The 20,867-nt window shown below is 44.3% G+C and overlaps 1 protein-coding gene across 2 annotated transcripts in view; it reads left to right on the top strand.

Annotated features, from left to right (window-relative positions):
• Positions 1-20,867, top strand: part of LOC112226696 — a 128,506-nt gene that overhangs the window by 35,857 nt on the left and 71,782 nt on the right. For both annotated transcript variants that reach the window (XM_024391184.2, XM_024391185.2), the window contains exon 2: positions 16,032-17,842. In XM_024391184.2, the coding sequence (XP_024246952.1) occupies positions 16,289-17,842 (1,554 nt within the window). In that variant the 5' untranslated portion in view covers positions 16,032-16,288. The remainder of the gene's footprint in view (positions 1-16,031; positions 17,843-20,867) is intronic.

Below are 20,867 nucleotides of genomic sequence, written 5' to 3'. Positions count from 1 at the left end.
AGTTTGATGCTAATTAGCATTTCAAAATCTGAGAATAAATAGAGCCGAATATATTGATAGAAGTCACCTTGTCCAAAAGAGATTTACATGGTTATCAAAAAGTCATGCCAGGCTTAGCCTACATGAAACACAGTCCATATTTTAAGCGTTTCTAAAATCCCGTATGGGAAATATTAATGGTGGAAATACAATTGGAACCATTTCCCTGTTTGACCGCTAGGTTTTAAGGGTGTTATGACACCTCCACTGTGGTGTCATAATAGCTAATCTTATACTATTCAACACATTTGGCCATAAGGCTGAAAGAAAGTCTTGCTGTTTTAAAGCAACCTTCCTGCATTTCTACACATATTCCCTTGGGGCGGTAAGAAAAATGTGCAGTTTTATAGCTAATCTCATGCTATTCTACACATTTTGCAATGAGGCTGAGAGAACATGGGCCCCTCTTCCTTGCGGGGGCTGAGGGTGTGTGTGTTATGCCAGTGTTGATTGGTTAATTAAGCAATTAATGTATCTTATGCTACAGAAAGATAAATAACATATATTTTTCTAAACTAATACAATCTGATAGTTGGATTTTTTGCACCCGTTACTGAAGTGGTTGTTCCAGTTTAGGTAGTCTTATTCATTCATTTCTAACCCTGGCAGTCATTCTGAATGCAAATTGTGGAACTCTAAAACATCATAAGCCAGCATAATGATGCTGGTTTTGCTTTTAGCCTATACTGGTCATCAGTGTCCAAAACACAGTGAAGGCTGGTCACTAGCAAAAACACAGAAAATGCTGATCACCAGCAAAAACGCAACGAAGTCTGGTCACCAGGGAAAACACAACGAAGACTGGTATGCCAGCAGAACCAATTAGACTATGCTGGTCAGACCAGCTTGACCAGCATCAGACCAGCACTGACCACCATGGACCAGCATGGACCGCTATAGACCAGCTTGAAATGTATGCTGGTCTATGCTGGTTTTTTTGGCACGGGAGGAATAAAAAGACGTGAAATGTTTGGGAAAATACAGAGTACGGTGAGAGTGGTTTAGCTCTAGAACCAGACAAGTTAGCAATGTGCCGATGCTGCAGTGATGGATTATGGGTTATGTAGTTATGATGGATGAGCCATGTCTGGACAGGGTTGTGGAATGGAGGGCAAGCATGAGTTCTTGACTGGACGACATTGACACTTGACCATCAGCAATTTCAGCACAGTCTCTGACATAAACAGTACCATTAAAAAACAAAATGTGGACACACCTACTCATTCAAGGGTTTGTGACCTCTAAAACCCTCACAAACCTCTACAGATGCACAATTGAGAGCATCCTGTCGGGCTGTATCACCGCCTGGTACGGCAACTGCACCGCCCACAACCGCAGGGCTTTCCGGAGGGTGGTGCGGTCTGCGCAACGCATCCCCGGGGGAAAACTGCCTACCCTCCAGGACACCTACAGCACCCGATGTCACAGGAAGGCCAAAAAGATAATCAGGGACAACAACCATCCGAGCCACTGCCTGTTCACCCCGCTATCATCCAGAAGGAGACGTCAGTGCAGTTGCATCAAAGCTGGGCCCGAGAGACTGAAAAACAGCTTCAGACTGTTAAATAGCCATCACTAGCACAGAGAGGCTGCTGCCTACATACAGACTTGAAATCATTGGCCACTTTAATAAATGGAACACTAGTCACTTTAATAATGTCACTTAAATAATGTTTACATATCTTGCATTACTCATCTCATATGTATATACTGTATTCTATTCTGCGCTATCTATTGCATCTTAGCCTATGCCTCTCTAAATTGCATAAATCCATATATTTATATATTCTCATTCATCTCTTTACTTAGATTTGTGTGGATTAGGTATTTATTATGAAGTTGTTAGATATTACTTGTTAGATATTATTGCACTGTCGGAACTAGAAGCACAAGCATTTTGCTCCACTCTCAATAACAGCTGCTAAACACGTCTATGTGACCAATAAAGTTAGCTATTCGATTTGATAATAGTGAAGATATCAAAACTATGAAATAACACATATGGAATCATGTAGTAACCAAAAAAGTGTTAAACAAATCTAAATATATTTTATATTTGAGATTCTTCAAAGTAGCCACCCTTTGCCTTGATGACAGCTTTGCACACTCTTGGCATTCTCTCAACCAGCTTCACCTGGAATGCTTTTCCAACAGTCTTGAAGGAGTTATCACATATGCTGAGCACTTGCTGGCTGCTTTTCCTTCACCCTGTGGTCCAACTCATTCCAAACCTTCTCAATTGGGTTGAGGTCAGGTGATTGTGGAGGCCAGGTCATCTGAAGCAGCACTCCATAACTCTCCTTCTTGATCAAATAGTCCTTACACAGCCTGGAGGTGTGTTTTGGGTCATTGTCCTGTAAGCGCAAACCAGATGGGATGGCGTGTCACTGCAGAATGCTGTGGGAGCTATGCTGGTTAAGTGTGCCTTGAATTCTAAATAAATCACTGACAGTGTCACCAGAAAAGCAACCCCACACCATCACACCTCCTCCTCCATGCTTCATGGTGGGAACTACATATGCGGAGATCAACCGTTCTCCTACACTGCGTCTCACAAAGACGCAGCGGTTAGAACCAAAAATCTCAGACCAAAGGACAAATTTCCACCAGTCTAATGCCCATTGCTTGTGTTTCTTGGCCCAAGAAAGTCTTCTTATTGGTGTCCTTTAGTAGTGGTGTCTTTGCTGCAATTAGACCATGAAGGCCTGATTCCCACAGTCTCCTCTGAATAGTTGATGTTGGGATGTCTCTGTTACTTGAATTATGTGAAGCATTTATTTGGCCTACAATAATCTGAGGCTGGTAACTCTAATGAATTTATCATCTGCAGCAGAGGTAACTCTGGGTCTTCCTTCCCTGTGGCAGTCCTCACAAGAGCCAGTTTCATCAAAGCGCTTAATGGTTTTAGCGACTGCACTTGAAGAGACTTTCAAAGTTCTTGAAATGTTCTGGATTGACTGGCCTTCATGTCTTAAAGTAATGATGGACTTTATTTTCTCTTTGCTTATTTGAGCTGTTCTTGCCATAATATGGACTTGGTCTTTTACCAAATCTTCTGTACACCACCCCTACCTTGTCACAACACAACTGATTGGCTCAAACGCATTAAGAAGGAAAGAAATTCCACAAATTAACTTTTAACAAGCCACACCTGTTAATTGAAATGCATTCCAGGTGACTACCTCATGAAGCCGGTTGAGAGAATGCCAAGAGTGTGCAAAGCTGTTATCAAGGAAAAGAGTAACTACTTTGAAGAATCTCAGATATAAAATATTTTTAGATTTGTTTAACACTTTTTTGGTTACTACATGATTCCATATGTGTAATTTCATCGTTTTGATGTCTTCACGATAATTCTACAATGTAGAAAATAATAATAAAAAAATAAAAAAATCCCTGGAATGAGTATGTGTCCAAACCTTTGGCTGGTACTGTGTATATACATTTGTATATATTATTTATATATTGAGTTGCTTCCAGAAGGGATACCTCAAAAACCACCATCAGTCCACCATTGCAATGAGAGCGCAAGTAGTACAGTTACTGTATTGATGTCTATGGCAGAAACACATGGAGTATTGGTGGTTGAATCCTCGGGTCTCCTAATGATCACTTCTAAGAGACTGTAATTCTATACAGCGAAAAGAGAGACCCAGAGAGAATGTATAAGCTTTAAAAAACCACGTTCCTATGATCTTGAAAGTCAAAACCATTCCCTTTCGTCCACAATCTTTAAAGAGGTGCAATTAAGGAGGTAAAATTTTGATATTTTTGTCTTTAGTGTCCCTCTGGTAAACATAGCAGTTTGGAGCAATTAACCAACAGCTAATGAGCAAAGTGGGGGTCTGCCTCAATATCACACCATTGTTCATTTGCGTTTTTTAATTAATGGGGTTTGAAGTAAAAATCGCAAAAGTTTTTAATTGTTTTTCTTTAGGGGGGGGGGGGATCAGAGCGTTAATTATAAGAAGGGCTTTAAAGTGTGGAGGATTTAGGGTTTTAATTAAAGAAGAATTTGTCAGGACTGATGAGACCAATAGACTGAGTTCAAATACGACACAATCCTCTGTTATTCCCCCTTTCCCATCCATCTTTCTTTTACTCCACCTCTCTCTCTGTTTCCCTTGCCAACTTTCTTCCCCCTCTCCTTCTCTTTCATACTCATATCTTTCCACCATCTCCTGACATACCTCTCTCTCTCTCTCTCGCTCTCGCTCTCGCTCTCACTCTCACTCTCGCTCTCTCTCTCTCTGGTGTTGTTGTATCTGTCTGTGCTTTGCAGGGTGTGGGTATCAGAAGGAGGATTAGGAGTTTCTCTGAGCTCTATTCTGAAATGGGAATGACGAGAGGTGGATGGGGGAGGGGGGCTCAGTCACTCAACTGGATTCCCCAGATTGAATTAGTGAGGTTTTAGAAGAGTAAGAGTTTTTGGAGATGTACACAATGTTCCACTATTTCTTTTCTTCCCCCACTGCTGTGCTCTCTCTCACTCTTGCTCTCTCTCAAGTCATTACTTTCCTGCTCTCCCTTGCATTCACTCTTCTCGTCCCTATTTTGTTTCCCTCTCCCTCCTATCCCTTTCTGCCTCCCTCCCTCCCTCTCCGTTAATAGAGTATAAGATTGTTTTCATACCAATGATACATTAAGCTGAAGTGATTAACACAGTGTGAAACGTGATTACATTGCGTTGCTGATTGGCTGAGCAGATGCCCTTTACCAGAGAGACTTTGCTGGGTTACATCTTTACACGTAGCTCTCCACACAGCTGGGATCTCACCAGAGGAATCCAGGTTAATTGCCTTGATTGCTTGATTGGGGATATAGACAAGTTTTTCCAGAGGGAATTGAACCTTGAATCGCCTTATTATAGCTGACACCATCTCTCCCTCTCTCTCTCGCTTTGTCTGTCTGTCTGTCTGTCTCTCTCTCTTTCTCTGCAGCCTGTTTGCAAAGTCAATTTCAGACATAAACAAAAACAAGTTGCTGCTGGGAAGGTGGCCTGGTCTGTCTAGGTTTCCGTGGCGACAGAGGACAGGGTCGTCCCTTTACAGTGTTTGCCAATCACTGGGATTAATGGGCCGATATTACTGCACCCATCAGCGTCAGGAACAGTGGCACACCACCTCTCCCTTTCTCACTCTGGCTTATCAGCAGGGGAGGAATAATATTAAAGGATAACAACAAGGAAAATGGCTGACCTCCTGTTGTTTTCATGCCCAGTGCCAGTGTTATTACTCCAATCAATGTCATTACACATTCCAATAGATGAATGTGGTTTCCCAAGGTTTGTTGTATGCATGATAATGTTGCCTATACCAGTTCATTTCAGTACAATCTAATCTAGCAGCCATTTAAAACACACACAACCACATTGGAGAGACATGCCCCCTCAAGATATACTGTATTTCCACTGAAAACAAACTGCAGAGCAAATCCAATCATGATTAAACAACCTGACCCAGCATTCATCCACGACCTAATCAGCAGCAATAGGTTCAGCTCTATGTTGACCCCCCCTCTCTCCCTCTCCTCCTAGCCATCTCCCTCCTCCTCATTTGCTGTCCCTCCTTTTTCCCTGGGAATGGTAGGGAATGGGGAGGATTAACCCATGTCAACCTCTTCCCTCATCCCTCTATCGTTTTAACTCTGTTGCCCATCACGTACTGGCGGCCCTTATCTGTTTATCCCTCTCCCCCTATTCTTCATTTATTTCACTACACCTTTTTTTCTCTCTGCGTTCATGTATTTTCTGACCTTCACCGGGATCTTTCTCTCTCGTGTCTCTTTATGACTCTGTTCACGGGGTCTATTTTAACAAACCTAACGCAGGCGGTTTCGCTATAGGTTCAGGGGTGTGTCAACTGTGTGCCACAGTTGTCATCGCATTGGTGGCGGGGGCACGAAAGGGCTGGGTTTTTGATGAATCAACAAGTTGTGGGTGTTGTCGAGTCTTGGCCCCTCACTGGCCAATCAGAACGTGGCTTCATGGCAAAATATGTAGTTGCTTCAGGTTGTGTATTTACTGTCTTTTATGTGTCACTTTGGAATCAACTCCAATTCCAATGTTTGTCCGTTATAGCTTGTTAAATGGCTTACAGAAACGAAATAACAAAATGTAGACCTGTCCCATCTTTGCTAAATAGGTTCACTTGAACCTGTTTTCAGTCCTCATTGTTCTAAGTAATTGCATGCCAAACATTGTCAATAACAAGATTCAATTCATTATTGAAAAGGCCTAAAAAAAGAGACAGAGTAATTCTAATCAAATTCTAAACAAAAGAAAATAACAACTTATTTTAAATAGGCTATGTCACACTTACAGGCACCTTACTTTCTCCCCGTGGGCATATAATATTACAACAATGATGACTATGGAGGGTTTTACACACATCCAAACTTTTAACAGTAGCTGGACAAAGATCCAATATAAGAGAAGGGAGAATGTCGACTCACCGCCTGTACTGCTGCTCCTAAATAGGCCTATGTTTTCTGAACATAATCGGAACCATTTACAGATCAGATCGTAGTCACACATCTCCATAAGCCGCACCGCAAGCGTGCCACGGACGTTGTCAATATAAAACCAGGAAGGTGAATCATTCTAACAAGTTTGGTTGTAATACAATTTTACGAGAAACCCCCCCCCCCAGCAATCAGTTAGTACAAAAAACAACAACAATAAATAAATGTCAAATGTAATGATATCATCAAATCCCCAGGATCAAAAAAGACACGCATTTCTGTTGAACTGGCCTTTGTTATAGTAGATCTAAGGGAGGTCTTGGGTTTTGAACTTATGAAACAGAAAAAATAAGCTAATTTTACAGATGACAAATAACTTCTAAATATAAGGTTTCATCGGTATTCACTGAGGTTCTCATCTCTCCTTTCATGATGGGCATGGACAAATAGTCTACATCATGCATAGATCAAAAGGGAATGTTGGCTCGCTGTTTTACTTGATATTTTAATAAAGCATTGGTGATTCATATTGATTTCCAGTTGGTCTTAGGAGCCAAACCCTTCGTCGGCTATGCTTGGTTTTTAATCAAATAAAACGAAATGGGAAAAAAAACACGTTTTTTTATGTTTGTAAATACGTATACAGGCACCAAAAGCACATTAGTCTACTCTTGTTCCATGCTCATATTGGCAGTGTGTGTCCCGGGTGTATAGGCTGTGTTTCCACTGTCAAAATTCATGTTGCCATAACCAACTGTGTTACCGCTAAAACCAGCTTTTGGTTGACCTTAAATATCCATATCACCGCTGCCTAAAATTAGCACTTTGGATCATGTTTTTAAGGACACACCTCAAATATTTCCACCCCGCCCATCTGAGTGCAAGTGAGCTGATATAAGACAGTAAATTGCCCGAGCCTGGTGTTAGGGCCGGGAAAATGCCAGTGCGCCAGTTTTTACACGACGCAATAGCTAACTAATGTGCGTTTTGACGTTAGCGCCACCTTAACGCCAGCCAATAGTATAGCCCCAAGGCTGCTAGTACAGCAGATACTGTACATTCCTTACAGTAGCTATATTTTCTACAACAATAGCAAATGTGATTGAGGCCTCACTTCGGTCAATCGCAGGAGTATTTATGCTTTATAGGATGTGTTACCGGTGTTAAAACTGACACCTGCAAGCTGTTCCTCCTTGGAGACATTGCTAGTGGATAATGACTCAAAAGTACACCTGTCCTTGACATACAGCGTAAACATTCTCATTGTACCTGCAGTGAGGTTGTTTTCTTTTTTGTGTCGTTTAATTGGGGCCCAGAATCTTGAAAAACACAGTGCCATGTTACAATTGCCCTATACAGCGACAGGTTTTAGTTGGACAGTCTGTCATATTGTAAACAACAGGAAGTGCAGGGTGTATTTCCTATGTGTGTCTGTGGTCTGAAGGCCCTCTGTAGGGGACATTATCTAGTTATGACCTAGTAGCCTGACAAGGGAAGTTTTGTTTTGAGGGCAGGATAGCCCTTTCCTGTTCTTTTCTTTCTGTGGAGTGATTCACAATGGAGGATGGATGGAAGTCATCATGTCTTTACCCTCTGACTGGCTGGGGCCATGCGGGGGGGGGCATGTGGCAGGGTGACAGAGAAGGACACATTGCAGGGTTAATCGACTCACACTGGTCGACTTTGCAGGGAGGAGAGAGGAAGAGGGATGGAGGGAGATGGGATAGGGAGAGAGAGAGGTGTTCAGTTAGAATAGCAAAGGGGGGAATGAGAAACGGAGACATGGAGAGAGGAATGAAGCAGGAATAGTGGAGCCCGGGAATGAGTGAGAAAGATGAGGAGAGAGGTGAAAGAATGGGAGCGAGTGAATGAGGGAGGGAGACAAGGAGAGAATGAGAGAGATGGTGAAAGGGAGGGGAAAGGTGCAAGAGATTGATGAGAGAGAGTGAGAAACTAATTCTCACTTCACTCTGGGCTGGAAGATTAACGGAGATTAGAGAGATAGAGAAAAGGAAGGGAGAGATGGACTGATAACTTCTACCGCATGCCAGCCAGAGAGAGATCTTTGAATGCCTAATACCCTGAGAGGGAGCGGGAAAGAGAGAGAGGGAGGGAGGGAAGGAGAAAGGGAGGGGGAGAGAAAAGGAGGTAGGGAATGAAATGGAAGAGATATATTGTGTGTGTGTGAGAGAGATAGAGAGAGAATTGGAGCGATAAAAGGATGGATGGATCAAAAGAAAGAGTGAAATGCTGGCTCAGAGGACTCTTAATGGTAGTGGTCCGTGAGAGTGATGTCCTTGTATTAGTGGCCATTTACATGAGTGTGTAGTAATCCTGGCTGGTCTGTGGGGTGGAGATAATAACAGAGGTACAGTATCCAAGTCCTTTATAGCTGCAGAACTCTCTGCCCTCTCAGTCTAATACTATCCTCCAGTCCAGAGGATGCCCACTTGTCTGGTCGGTTAGTGGAAATGTCAGCACCTTTGTCCATCTTTTTTATTTCTACTCCGAGAACCGAGCCTTCCCTTCTCTTGGCCCGTCCTCATACCCTCTTCGCCATGCCCAAACACAGACACCCACTAATGTGTTCCCTCTTATTCTATCGTATGTTCTCCAGCTCCAGGTCCATCCCCCAAACATAGGCCTTTGCCCAATATTAGGGAGAGCGTTATACTGCATGCACACATCCACACTTGAACTTACACACACACACACACACACACACACACACACACACACACACACACACACACACACACACACACTCTAACCCTCAACTTAGTCTCAGAGGCCGCCATAGCAGACTCAATCCTTCATGGAGGATTACAGCTTAAGCTTCTCCACGGCTATAGATGCAGTTTTATGGAAAAGCACAGGGCTTTTTAGAAGAGCCCTGTGATCTGTACATTAGCAGAAGGGGGATTCTCCACCTCTGCAGTGTCCTCATTATCGTCACGACCCCCCCCCCAGAGCTGACCGCAGGCTACGGTTGGTCTTTGACAGTCCCCCTCTGCGTCCCTGCCACCTGCCCCTTGCCCTCTGGGATGATTTCAACCGTGCTGAGGAATTGACCTTGTGGTAGGGACGGGATTGGTACTGAATGTGTGTGTCTGTCTCAGTGTGTGTGTGTCTCGACATCTTGAGCTGCTTGCCGGAAGCGAGCCGGAGAACCTGCTCACCATCACCCAGCGTGACAACGCTCAACACAGAAAACGTCCCTGAAAAACAGCACCCAACCAACTTTGATCTCATGCATGCCACGAGGCTGAGCTGACCAAACTCGGAAACTCGCAGCTCGGGAAATCCCTAAGGTTTATCCTCTAACCCAACCGACAACTCTGAGCTAAAAACATATACAAAATCAAATAAAAACAACTCTGAGACAAAAACCCAACACAAGCCACAGAGGAAAGTGAAGTAGAATCCACTGAACAAAGGTCATTCATCATTGTCACTTTAGCTACCTCTCCTTGGTTGCCTATCTGTTAGCGCCCAGCGCACACGGTGCTACCTGGCTAGCTGAGAGCACAAAGAAAACACTTAACTGCTCCCTCCGATACAACAGATCGAGAAAATAAACAAACAAACTGACCCAAATAGAACAAGACAAAAACAAAATGCATTTGAGATTGGGGCGAAGTCATTAGCATTACAAAAATATCTGTCGCCGGTGAAATAAAGCTGAGGAGGACCGAGAGAGCATAAAAGTCAGACAGAAGGGGAGATATATGCTAATAAGGCTGGGACTTTGTGACTCCAACAAGGGGGATTAAAAAGTGTGGCAGCAGAGAGAGAGAGCGAGAGAGGCTCCGAGGCCCAGAGCACAACACATAACTAGCTCAGCTCAACAGTACCATGCAAATATAATAATATAGTGCTACAGTAATATGGCATGACAACATAGCAACTCTCCAGGCTATAGCCTACTGACCAACGCCAAACTAGTGCAATGGCGCGCAACTAAGGTAAATGATTCATCAGTTGTTACGCAGTTCAAACAAGTACTGACATAGGCCCTGCACAGACCTCAAAGCCAACTACATGATATAACATTTGTGGCATCATGCTAGTCATGGTCTAGTCTCGATTGATGTAACGATCACACAAGACAAGTACAGCGTGGCATCAAACACTAACACTGATCACAAGACTCGTTTGACTCCGTTTAGCGAAACATGAGTATGTTACTAGGCAACAACCCCTCACCACTATTAACAATCAATTAAAGATATAGCTGAGGGAGTTCTGGAAGAAACGTTCTATTGAGCAGCACATGGTGCGGAAGACTATCGATCATGATCAGGCATTAGACTGCGGTGCCATTGTGCTCCTTTCGCTGTGCTGCCCGTGGAGATAATATTGAGGTGTTTTTTTTTAATGAAAGCGAGTTCTACTGTAAATGGATTTGTGCGTACTTAAAAAAATATCAAGTGTCATTATTCGGGCCTCTTCTTCACAGCTGTGGCCTTGTTGTGTCTCTTTTTATAGTGTCGTCTCCTGTCCATCGGTCTGCAATGTATTCGAATTCCAACCTGGGGCACTTTGGTGTTTTTTCATCTCTGAAATGTTTCCCCCTCGACCAGCTGGGCCAGCAGGCTCCCCGGTAAACGCCCTTGAAACGTAAACAGGCGAGAAGGAAGTCGAGATTTTGTCTTTTTAATAATCAACGTACAATATATCTACAGTGCCTTGCGAAAGTATTCGGCCCCCTTGAACTTTGCAACCTTTTGCCACATTTCAGGCTTCAAACATAAAGATATAAAACTCCTAAACAAACATAAAGATATAAAACAAGTCCAGACCTGAATCCAATCGAGAATCTGTGGAAAGAACTGAAAACTGCTGTTCACAAATGCTCTCCATCCAACCTCACTGAGCTCGAGCTGTTTTGCAAGGAGGAATGGGAAAAAATGTCAGTCTCTCGATGTGCAAAACTGATAGATACATACCCCAAGCGACTTACAGCTGTAATCGCAGCAAAAGGTGGTGCTACAAAGTATTAACTTAAGGGGGCTGAATAATTTTGCACGCCCAATTTTTCAGTTTTTGATTTGTTAAAAAAGTTAGAAATATCCAATAAATGTCGTTCCACTTCATGATTGTGTCCCACTTGTTGTTGATTCTTCACAAAAAAATACAGTTTTATATCTTTATGTTTGAAGCCTGAAATGTGGCAAAAGGTCGCAAAGTTCAAGGGGGCCGAATACTTTCGCAAGGCACTGTATCATACCTCCCTTTTCTATGAGGAAGGACCAACTTTATTTTGTTGATGTACGAGGGTTGCAATGTACCGAGTGGGTTGGGGATGCATCAAGGATATTGTTAGACAAAATCTCCTGTGCATTAGCAACATTCTGTTCACACACACACACACACACACACACACACACACACACACACACACACACACACACACACACACACACACACACACACACACACACACACACACACACACACACACACACACACACACACACACTTTGCCTGCAGGGAGAGTGTTCATAGATTACGGGGACATTCTCTAAAATGTCAGGCAGTTTTGAGAAGATCAGATAGCTGTTTGATGTGCGAAAACAGCCAGGCAGAAGATGAAGAAAGGCAGTCTTGATGGGCATCAGGTGTAATTTCTGTAAATGCCTCTGCTGCCTGAGTGACTCACCACTCCTCTGTGTCTATGTGGTGAATTTGTACCCAGGAGACCTTGACACAGACCAGCAGAGCTGTCTGCTACAAAAACACCCCTCTGACCTTAGGTTATCATTGTGCAGGTAGACCACTGAAACTTCGACTTTTGTTCTTGAAATGCAGGAGAGGTACGGTGCCCAGGTGTAATGCTTGTTAGTCGGCGTCTGAGTATAGAGTCATATTATGTGTGGGAAAAGCTTGGTAGCACGTTCCACCGTCCAAACACAGACTTTTCTCTCCTTGTTAAAAACATAGATCTCTCGTGGTTTCCCCATGAGAATGAACTCAGGCAGTGAAGGGAGGGAATATGGTTATTCATTATCTAACACTTGAATGGATGTGAACGCTGAACATGAGAATTTGCTACATCACATGGTTCGAGGGCTCATGGTATATCCCTGTACTCAAACACTTAGCGCTAAACGTGTTAAATTCAAAGTAATCCGATTAGTAATGATTTTAGATCATGCCAGTGGGCTGTAGTAGTGTAGGAATGGATTCTGAGTGAATGATCTTTTCCCTAGAGGTTCTTAAGGCAATGCGAGGATGTTGTGAATACTCTGCTAATCCTGGTACTGTATATAGTCTCCTGTGAACAGGTTTTACTTGATCCAATTGTTAGCTGGAAATGTTCTTTTGCTATAACCTTTAACCCAGCTATAGAACACTCTGACCAATCTGGGAGCCTTGTGGATCATAAGCCCTTCTTTCTCTTTGTATTACAGTGATGAGTTTGTATTCTAAGCTCGGAGCCGGCCCTGAAGTGGACTTATCGTTCTGCACTTATCAAAACGAGGACTTCGTCTGGATGACTGGATTACACTCTTCCGTTCTACTCTCCGTTGGTTCCTTTGTTGTTTTCCCTCCTTTTCTTTCTTCTCTCTCTGTCCCGAACGAACCCACCTCTCAGGGGATTTGCCTCTTCAGGCCTGGCAGGGAATGGCCGGTGACTGGTTCCCAATGCCCGTGCAGCTGTGATGCTCACCGTTCACATTTACCGTCTTGTGACAGATTTCACCTGCAGCCCAGACACAATCAGGGCATGGATAGATGAATTCCATCTGCACAGATTTATCCTCGACTCCTTCGCTGAGGAGGAGCGAGGAGGAATGACTCCTCATCCTCCAGATTCACTGTGCTGATTTATAAAGCTCTACACTTTTTTTGACAGGTCTGCTTTTATCTGCTGAGGTTCAAGACAAGGCCTGGGTTATGTGTGTTCAATGGCTTTATGCTCTTAAAACGTAGCGATGGTCTCCCAAGACGGGCCTGTTTTGCTCGTGGCTGCCTCTTCTATCTCCTCTTCTCTCTGTTGTTTGTTTCTCCATGCATAATTATAAAGGGCGACTGTTCTTGGACTACCTTTCCTAGAAAGGCGAGCTCTCTCTTTCTTCTCTGACTTTTGTGGGTCCCAGAGGCGGTCCCCTGAGCTTTCCACCGGGAACAGAACGACACACATATGTGTTGTTGTTTGTGTGGGGTTTGTGGCGGTGTCTTTCTTGCAGTCTAGCAGTGTGTGTGTTGAGAAGAGACTGTGTTTGTGTTTTCATGTATTTGTATGAATATTTTCTGAGTGTCTGGAATTAGGAGGGAATGGCTATGTTTTAGTTTTGTGTTTTTCTGCGCCCGTGATAATATATATGTATGCGATTGTGTGAGAGATGGGGCTCCAGAGAGGAAAGGAGAGCTAGACAGCACGGACCGAGGTGAATCGTAATTAAAATGTTCAGTCTCGTTAAGTTGGTGACAGCCTTCACTGCAACTCGGCTTCCTGCGATCGATGGCAGAGATCTGCCTCTAATACTAACGAACCAAACGATCGTTTGAGTTTGGGGCCCAAGGAAGGGAAAAATTAATTAAGATATTTATGGCCCCAATTAATCAGTTCAGCGAGAAACTCTGTGCACCCGAGGGGGTAAATGGAACACGGTAGGAAGCAGCAGAAAGTTCAAAGACGAGAGGGTGTTCCACCGTCTACATACCGCATGCCCCCTACTCACCTTTAACCCACTATGAGGAGCCGTTAACTCTGGGGTGGCTGCTCTCATCCCAGGGACACTATAGCTCATCAGCGTCTGAATGAGGAAGTAAGGGAGGCAGGGCCTGGTAATCACACAGGTTGGTTGTCACAGTGATTATAACCTGGACAGTGCTCTGAATTGTGTTAAATGTAGAAATGTGTCTTATTAGTGATGAAGTCTATTGGAGAGCAATGTCGTTCACACGTCGACATCCCACAACTTTGAGATGAGGAAAAATACCCTCCGGAGGCTCCAGATTTGTAGTTATGAGCACAGGGACAACCAGCCTGCGTCTCCCCTGCTGATACCGTGGGGGATATCAAGCGCATCACCTGGAGCAGAATGAGGGTGTATATTGATGGGTGTATTGCCATTAGACACAGCATGAGTAACACATTCAACCTACTATCATGAGTAACACATGCCGTGTTCTCAACCAATGCATGGTACTACATGTTACATCATCCACTCATTAGAACAATGAGTCACACTCCATAGTCTACTCTGAGCCACTCTGTTCGACAGAAGAATGCAGTCCAGGTACGTACAGGGATCAGATGAAGGACTGCACTGACCCCATAAAGTCACTGGGAAACCACAGTCTTGACACAACATCCCAGATAGACACCAGTAATGAACCCTTCTCCCAACCACTAACAATCCACGCATCGATATTCTGACCTGCTACCTGCCCTCAGCCCGTTAACAAGGTGCCCATGGCAACGACTGCCTGGCCCGACAAGTTCCCTGACAATATGTTCACCCTGGACAGAGCGGGTGTCATTGAGCTTGGGTGAGAGGTCGTTCTGATTGGATCTTCAAACTGCAGTAGCCTGCATGTGTAGTAACGCTCCCAGAAATACAGACATGTTCAATGAATGATACCCTGTTAACTTGTGTTGTGGTACTTCTAGTCAGTAAATACTGTGACTGTGAATATGAAATGTTCCACTTGATATATGAGTACTGTATGGGTTTTATAATGGTATGTTGTGTCATCAATATGGATGCCAGACACCTGTCAATTCCAATGTCACTGGGCCGTCAAAGGGAGAGGGTTGGCTGATTGATTGAAGTTAGAGAGAGAGCACGGAGGGTGAGGGACGCTACGGCAGCATCATGATTGACAGGGAACGAGGAAAGGACAGGAAAGACGAGCAGAGGAAGGGATAGCATACTAAAACAAACCTGGGGCGGAGAACGATGGAGAGACTGCGATGGATAGATAGGCAGAGCTAGAGAGACGGGTGGTGAGTGGGAGAGGTGGTAATAGGAAAAGACGAGGAGGAGGAGGAAGTGTAAGGTTTTTTCTTAAGAAAAACGATTTGTTTAAATGGGGAAGGAGGGCAGGAGAGGAAAGGAGAAAGGGTGAAGGAGGAGTCTTTTGGGATTATTTGGACTTTATTCATGCCCCAATGAATGTACTGACAGGGTCTGTCTGCACCACAACACTGCTCAAGTGTCATACACACCAACGCACTACACTGCACAAGACAGCACATAGTTAAACAAAAACAGTACACAACTCACAAAGCTCGAAACAACAAGAGTGCACAAAATCAAGGGCATGAATCCGTATTGCGCGTGGCAACACAGTGCAACCTACAGGAACACTTTCGGCACTCAGTGTAACAACAACTATCTGACTGTGCCTCGCGACGCACCACTGCTTGTGTAAATGTGATTTCTGCCCCGTTAGTTGATCTGTCCTGCTTGTTCATCTGTGAGTTATCCTACCTACCTTGCTGTGTCGCTCCACTTTTAATTAACACAGTGGGATGATTAAAGTTCTAACTTAATTATCTTTATCCTTTCTCTCAGGGTGTTCAACCCTCCGTGGGAAACTGAACGAGACATTCTGCAAGAGGGGGGGGGGGACAGCAGAGAGGAGCTGTGAACAGATAGAGAAAGATATTCAACGCGGCGCCTGTCCTCCATCTCAGTGTGAAGGGCACGTAATGGAAGAGTGAGAGGGAGGATACAAGGAAAGAGAAATAGAGAGAATGAAGACAGCCGGAAAACAAGTGTTTCCTTGCACCAAGCATCACTCAAACTAGGACATCTCACCACAGGACAAGATGATCACCAGGAATCTGCTCCTATTGGTCTCACTGTGTCTGTGGGAGGAGCTTATGGGAGAAGGTTCAGCCGCTAAGATTGTCCGGAGAAGAGGGGTGGGCGGGACTCACCTGCTGAAGCTAGGGGAGAACAGAATAGCGGACCAATGGGATTCAAGCGTGAATTCAAACGTGATGCCCATGGTGACTCTTAGAAACTCAATTGGTCATGACCTGGGTGGTGATAGTGGCTCTATCTCTCACCCCAAAATACCCCAGAATCATGCAGCCATGCCATCTAATAAGGAGAGGCAGGCTTTTAAACCTAATCCAGTTCTGGACATGGAAGAAAACCCTATCAAAAAAGGAGAATCAACTCTGTCACCCAATAACAGGGAATCGGTCCAGGAGAAAGAACTTAAAAAGATCAAGAACAGTACTAACAATGCTGGGACTCCCACCAAAACAGGGAGGATGGAGAAAGTATTCCTAGTTCACCGTAGACCAGACCTACACTCCAATAGAACCAGATTCAAATCCATTTCCCGATCCAGAGTGAGACCAGATCTGAGCCTTCACACCACAGGGCTGCAAGGCAAAGGACTCACTATGGATTCAACCAGAAAATTAAATGTGACCGGCAGCTACAGTGTCCTAAAACTGCTGTCAAAAGAGAACCTGGTGATGATTGTGAACTCACAGATGCAGAGTGTTCCGAGTCTGAATGATTTTCAGAGCAAGAGCAGTCGAAGCAGAAAGAGAGATTTGATTGATGTGGATCACAGCCCGATGGAGGCCCTAAAATTACAGAAGCAAGATTTGGCTGTTACTCAAAACCACTTCGCATTGGATAATCCAACTGCACTGCCGCATATAAACCCTGTCACAAATCCTGATCCAAGTCTAGAAAAGGTTGTTCACACTTTAAGTGAAATCATTCTAGATTCTGGTGTGGGAAAAGACAACTCTGAGATGAGGGCTGCAGATAGTACAGTCACTTGGAAGAGCAAACACACCTCTCACCCTCTGTCAACACCTATGAATGAGGTCAGTCTCGACACTGACAGGGAGGTGACCATCAGTAAGACCAGTAAGACTGACCCTCCGGCCATGACCAAGCATCTCCCCTCAAGCATCTCTTCTCAGACAAATGCTGGCCCTCCCTCAGTGTTCACCTCACAGCCCCAGGGAGAGGGGACTGGGAGTGTGGCAGGGGATTCCCATAAGGAGAGTTTTCTTCACACAGCCGCACCAGGACTCAAAATCCTCAGCCCGATTGCCACTCAAGACCCTGAAGGTGGCGCCACAGAGCCAATCGATAGCAGCCATGTCCTCAAACTCCAGCCAGACACACACTGGGGCTTCAACCAGGACAAGGCAGCCGGTGGGGGGATGACAGTTGAGTCCCATCCCGGGAATGGGCGGGGCCTGGTGTTCCAAGAGGCGGATGAGGAGGAGGGCCGTGGTCAAATGGATGGGGAGGGAGCTCGGTCACGCAGCAGGAGGAGTTGGATCTGGAACCAGTTCTTTGTGATTGAAGAGTACAGCGGGCCTGAACCGGTGCTCATCGGACGGGTAAGGAACCTTTATTAACTATTCATTAGAGTTATGAATCACTTTATGTGTAACTTATTCCAGCCAAGGGTCTCTAACTCTAACTCCTACTCTCACACCTGGCTCAACTAATCGTGGTCCTGACTGAAGACCATGATTAGTTGAATCAGGTGTGTTAATGCTGGGCAAGTACAAAAGCCTGCACACCAACTCCAGGACCAGAGTTGAAGAGCCCCAAGTTCTGAACTGTCCTAATTCAACCCTAACATTAACTAACATTAATGCTCTTCATGTACACTGGTGGTACTATCTCATTGTCCTCAGCAGCTGCAGGGTTTGTTTTGTATGTGTCGTAAAACCTTTCAATTGGAATTGATTTACAGCAGACCAGTCTACTGTGGTGCCCTCCAATCCTCATGAAGACTTAGATGAATCAATGAGGCACTGAGGCTCAACAAAACCCCTTCATCCATATGGGCCCCTGGGACCAGTCATGACTAGCACCAATCTACACACACCAATGGGAAATGACATCTTCATTCAAATGAATGTGCTCAGTTTTTCATTGCATCATTGATCCCGAAGGCAGCAGTAAAAGTTTTCTCTCATTTCAGACCAGGTCAGGACCTGTCAATTCTCCTCCCTCGTGGCCAGCAGTCCAGTAGGCCCGGTGGAATGATATTTCAATCAGGTTGATTTACATGTACATTTTAGTCATTTAGCAGACACTTTTATCCAGAGCGATTTACAGGAGCAATTAGGGTTAAGTGCCTTGCTCAAGGTCACATCGATAGATTTTTTTCACCTAGTTGGGTCGGGGATTCGAACCAGTGATCTTTCGGGTTACTGGCCCGACGCTCTGAACCTCTAGGCTACCTGCTGCCCTTGATACATCTTACGAACATTTAGATTTATCACGACTACATTAACCACCTCAAAATACTACCAGGGGCTGTATTTCTCCCCCTACGCTCTGGTAATTCATTATAGCAATCGTGTAGCCGACTCATCCTGCTCCATTGGTTTCCAAAGACTACTGTGGATGTGACTTAGGCCATGTTGGCTGGACATGAGCATACCCAAGCTCTCGCTGTACTTAACCTTAGAGTTGCACTGTGTTGATACGCTGCAGTGTAAGATGGCTAATGTATAAGTCACTGTGGCCAGTTTGCTGAGTAAATGAATAGTAATGATTCTGTGTGAGTGCTGCGGGCTGTCTGACAGCACTGAGGGAAAAAGAGAGAGGGGGGAAGAAGCCCCGCTCTGTGGGAAATGTCTCCCTGTCTGCAGATCCTATTTTACAAACGCTTAGGCCAAATTGCTTCACGGTTTATATCTTTCTGTACAGACTGTCAGGCAGGGGCCCTCTCCGACTCAGTCCGGAGTCTGTAAGTAGCCTACTGACTATTAGGAAATGCTTAATATGGGCACCTCAATCAGGCCTTCCAGGACATGATGTATGATGGATGACAAATTGCCCAAATTGATACAGAACGGGCAAGGACAGAATGCAGGAGCTGAATGTCCAGTGGTACAGATGGCCAGCATTGTAAGTCATTAGTTCCAATATGCTCTGGTGAGCAGGTATTTACGCCTGCAGATTGTATTGAGCTCTATGAGGGAACACAGCCAGACCACACATGCGCCATATGATATCGCTGACACATGGAGTCCTCCCAGAACACCAATTGGGTGTGTTTTCGTGTATGTGTGTGTGTGTGTGTGTGTGTGAGTGTGTGTGTCATTCATTTCAGAGTGTATCAGAGCTGTACATACATGCATAATGCTTTTATACATCTTAATACGTATGAATGTTTCACCTTCCTACTCTGGCCCAGTATAGGCTACAGGCTGTACAGGCTGCAGGCTCAGCTGCAACACACTGAAGATCAATGGGGACATGATGCTTTGCGTCTCCTTAATTAGAGAGATGATCATGGTTCGATGATGGAGACTGTGATGACGGATATACTGTATAGACAGCCGGTGCTTGTGCCAGATGCGTTGCAGTTCAAGGTTTTAGCCGTCAAAGACACACACACACACACACACACACACACACACACACACACACACACACACACACACACACATAAACGCAAACACACACACACATATTACTATATATTGCTATATACAGGAGGATCTGTAATGACTGACACCCTTGATAAACATGAGCAAAAAAATACTGCATAAAATAAATCATTCAAATACTGAGCTATATTGTATGCTCAAAGAAATTGGCAAATTATACTATTTTATACGAATACAATTGATCAAAGGAGGAGATTTTGTTTAACAAGTAATACTTTTTTTCTCTCAAAAAGTTAGGGGTCAAAATGATTGTGAAGATAACAGCACTGAGTTGGAGAACACATTGGGAGTAATCTTAGACTATTTCTCCATACAGAATCCTTCCTAATCCTTGATATCCTTCGTCTGTGCTTATGAACTGCCCTCTTCAATTCAAACCAGATGTTTTCAATGGTTTTCAAGTCCGGAGAGTGAAATAGCCATTGCAAAATGTTTATTTTGTGGCCAATTAACCATTTCTTTGTGGATTTTGAAGTGTGCTTGCTGTTATTGTCCACCTGGAAGATCCAATTAAGGCCATGTTTCAGCCTCCTAGGAGAGAAATCCAGGTTATTGTCCACCTGGAAGATCCAATTAAGGCCATGTTTCAGCCTCCTAGCAGAGAAATCCAGGTTATTGTCCACCTGGAAGATCCAATTAAGGCCATGTTTCAGCCTCCTAGCATAGAAATCCAGGTTATTGTCCACCTGGAAGATCCAATTAAGGCCATGTTTCAGCCTCCTAGCAGAGAAATCCAGGTTATTGTCCACCTGGAAGATCCAATTAAGGCCATGTTTCAGCCTCCTAGCAGAGAAATCCAGGTTATTGTCCACCTGGAAGATCCAATTAAGGCCATGTTTCAGCCTCCTAGCAGAGAAATCTAGGTTTTTGTCCTGTTACTGGGTAAAGTTCATGAATTTAATTCTCCTTAATTTACAGTAGGTATGGGGTCCTTTTGTGTTTATGCATTGTC

Source organism: Oncorhynchus tshawytscha, linkage group LG28 (assembly GCF_018296145.1).
Source record: "Oncorhynchus tshawytscha isolate Ot180627B linkage group LG28, Otsh_v2.0, whole genome shotgun sequence".
Classification (NCBI taxonomy): Eukaryota; Metazoa; Chordata; class Actinopteri; order Salmoniformes; family Salmonidae; genus Oncorhynchus; species Oncorhynchus tshawytscha.
The sequence above is the reverse complement of the archived record's forward strand: the minus strand, read 5'-3'. Positions and strand labels throughout refer to the sequence as shown.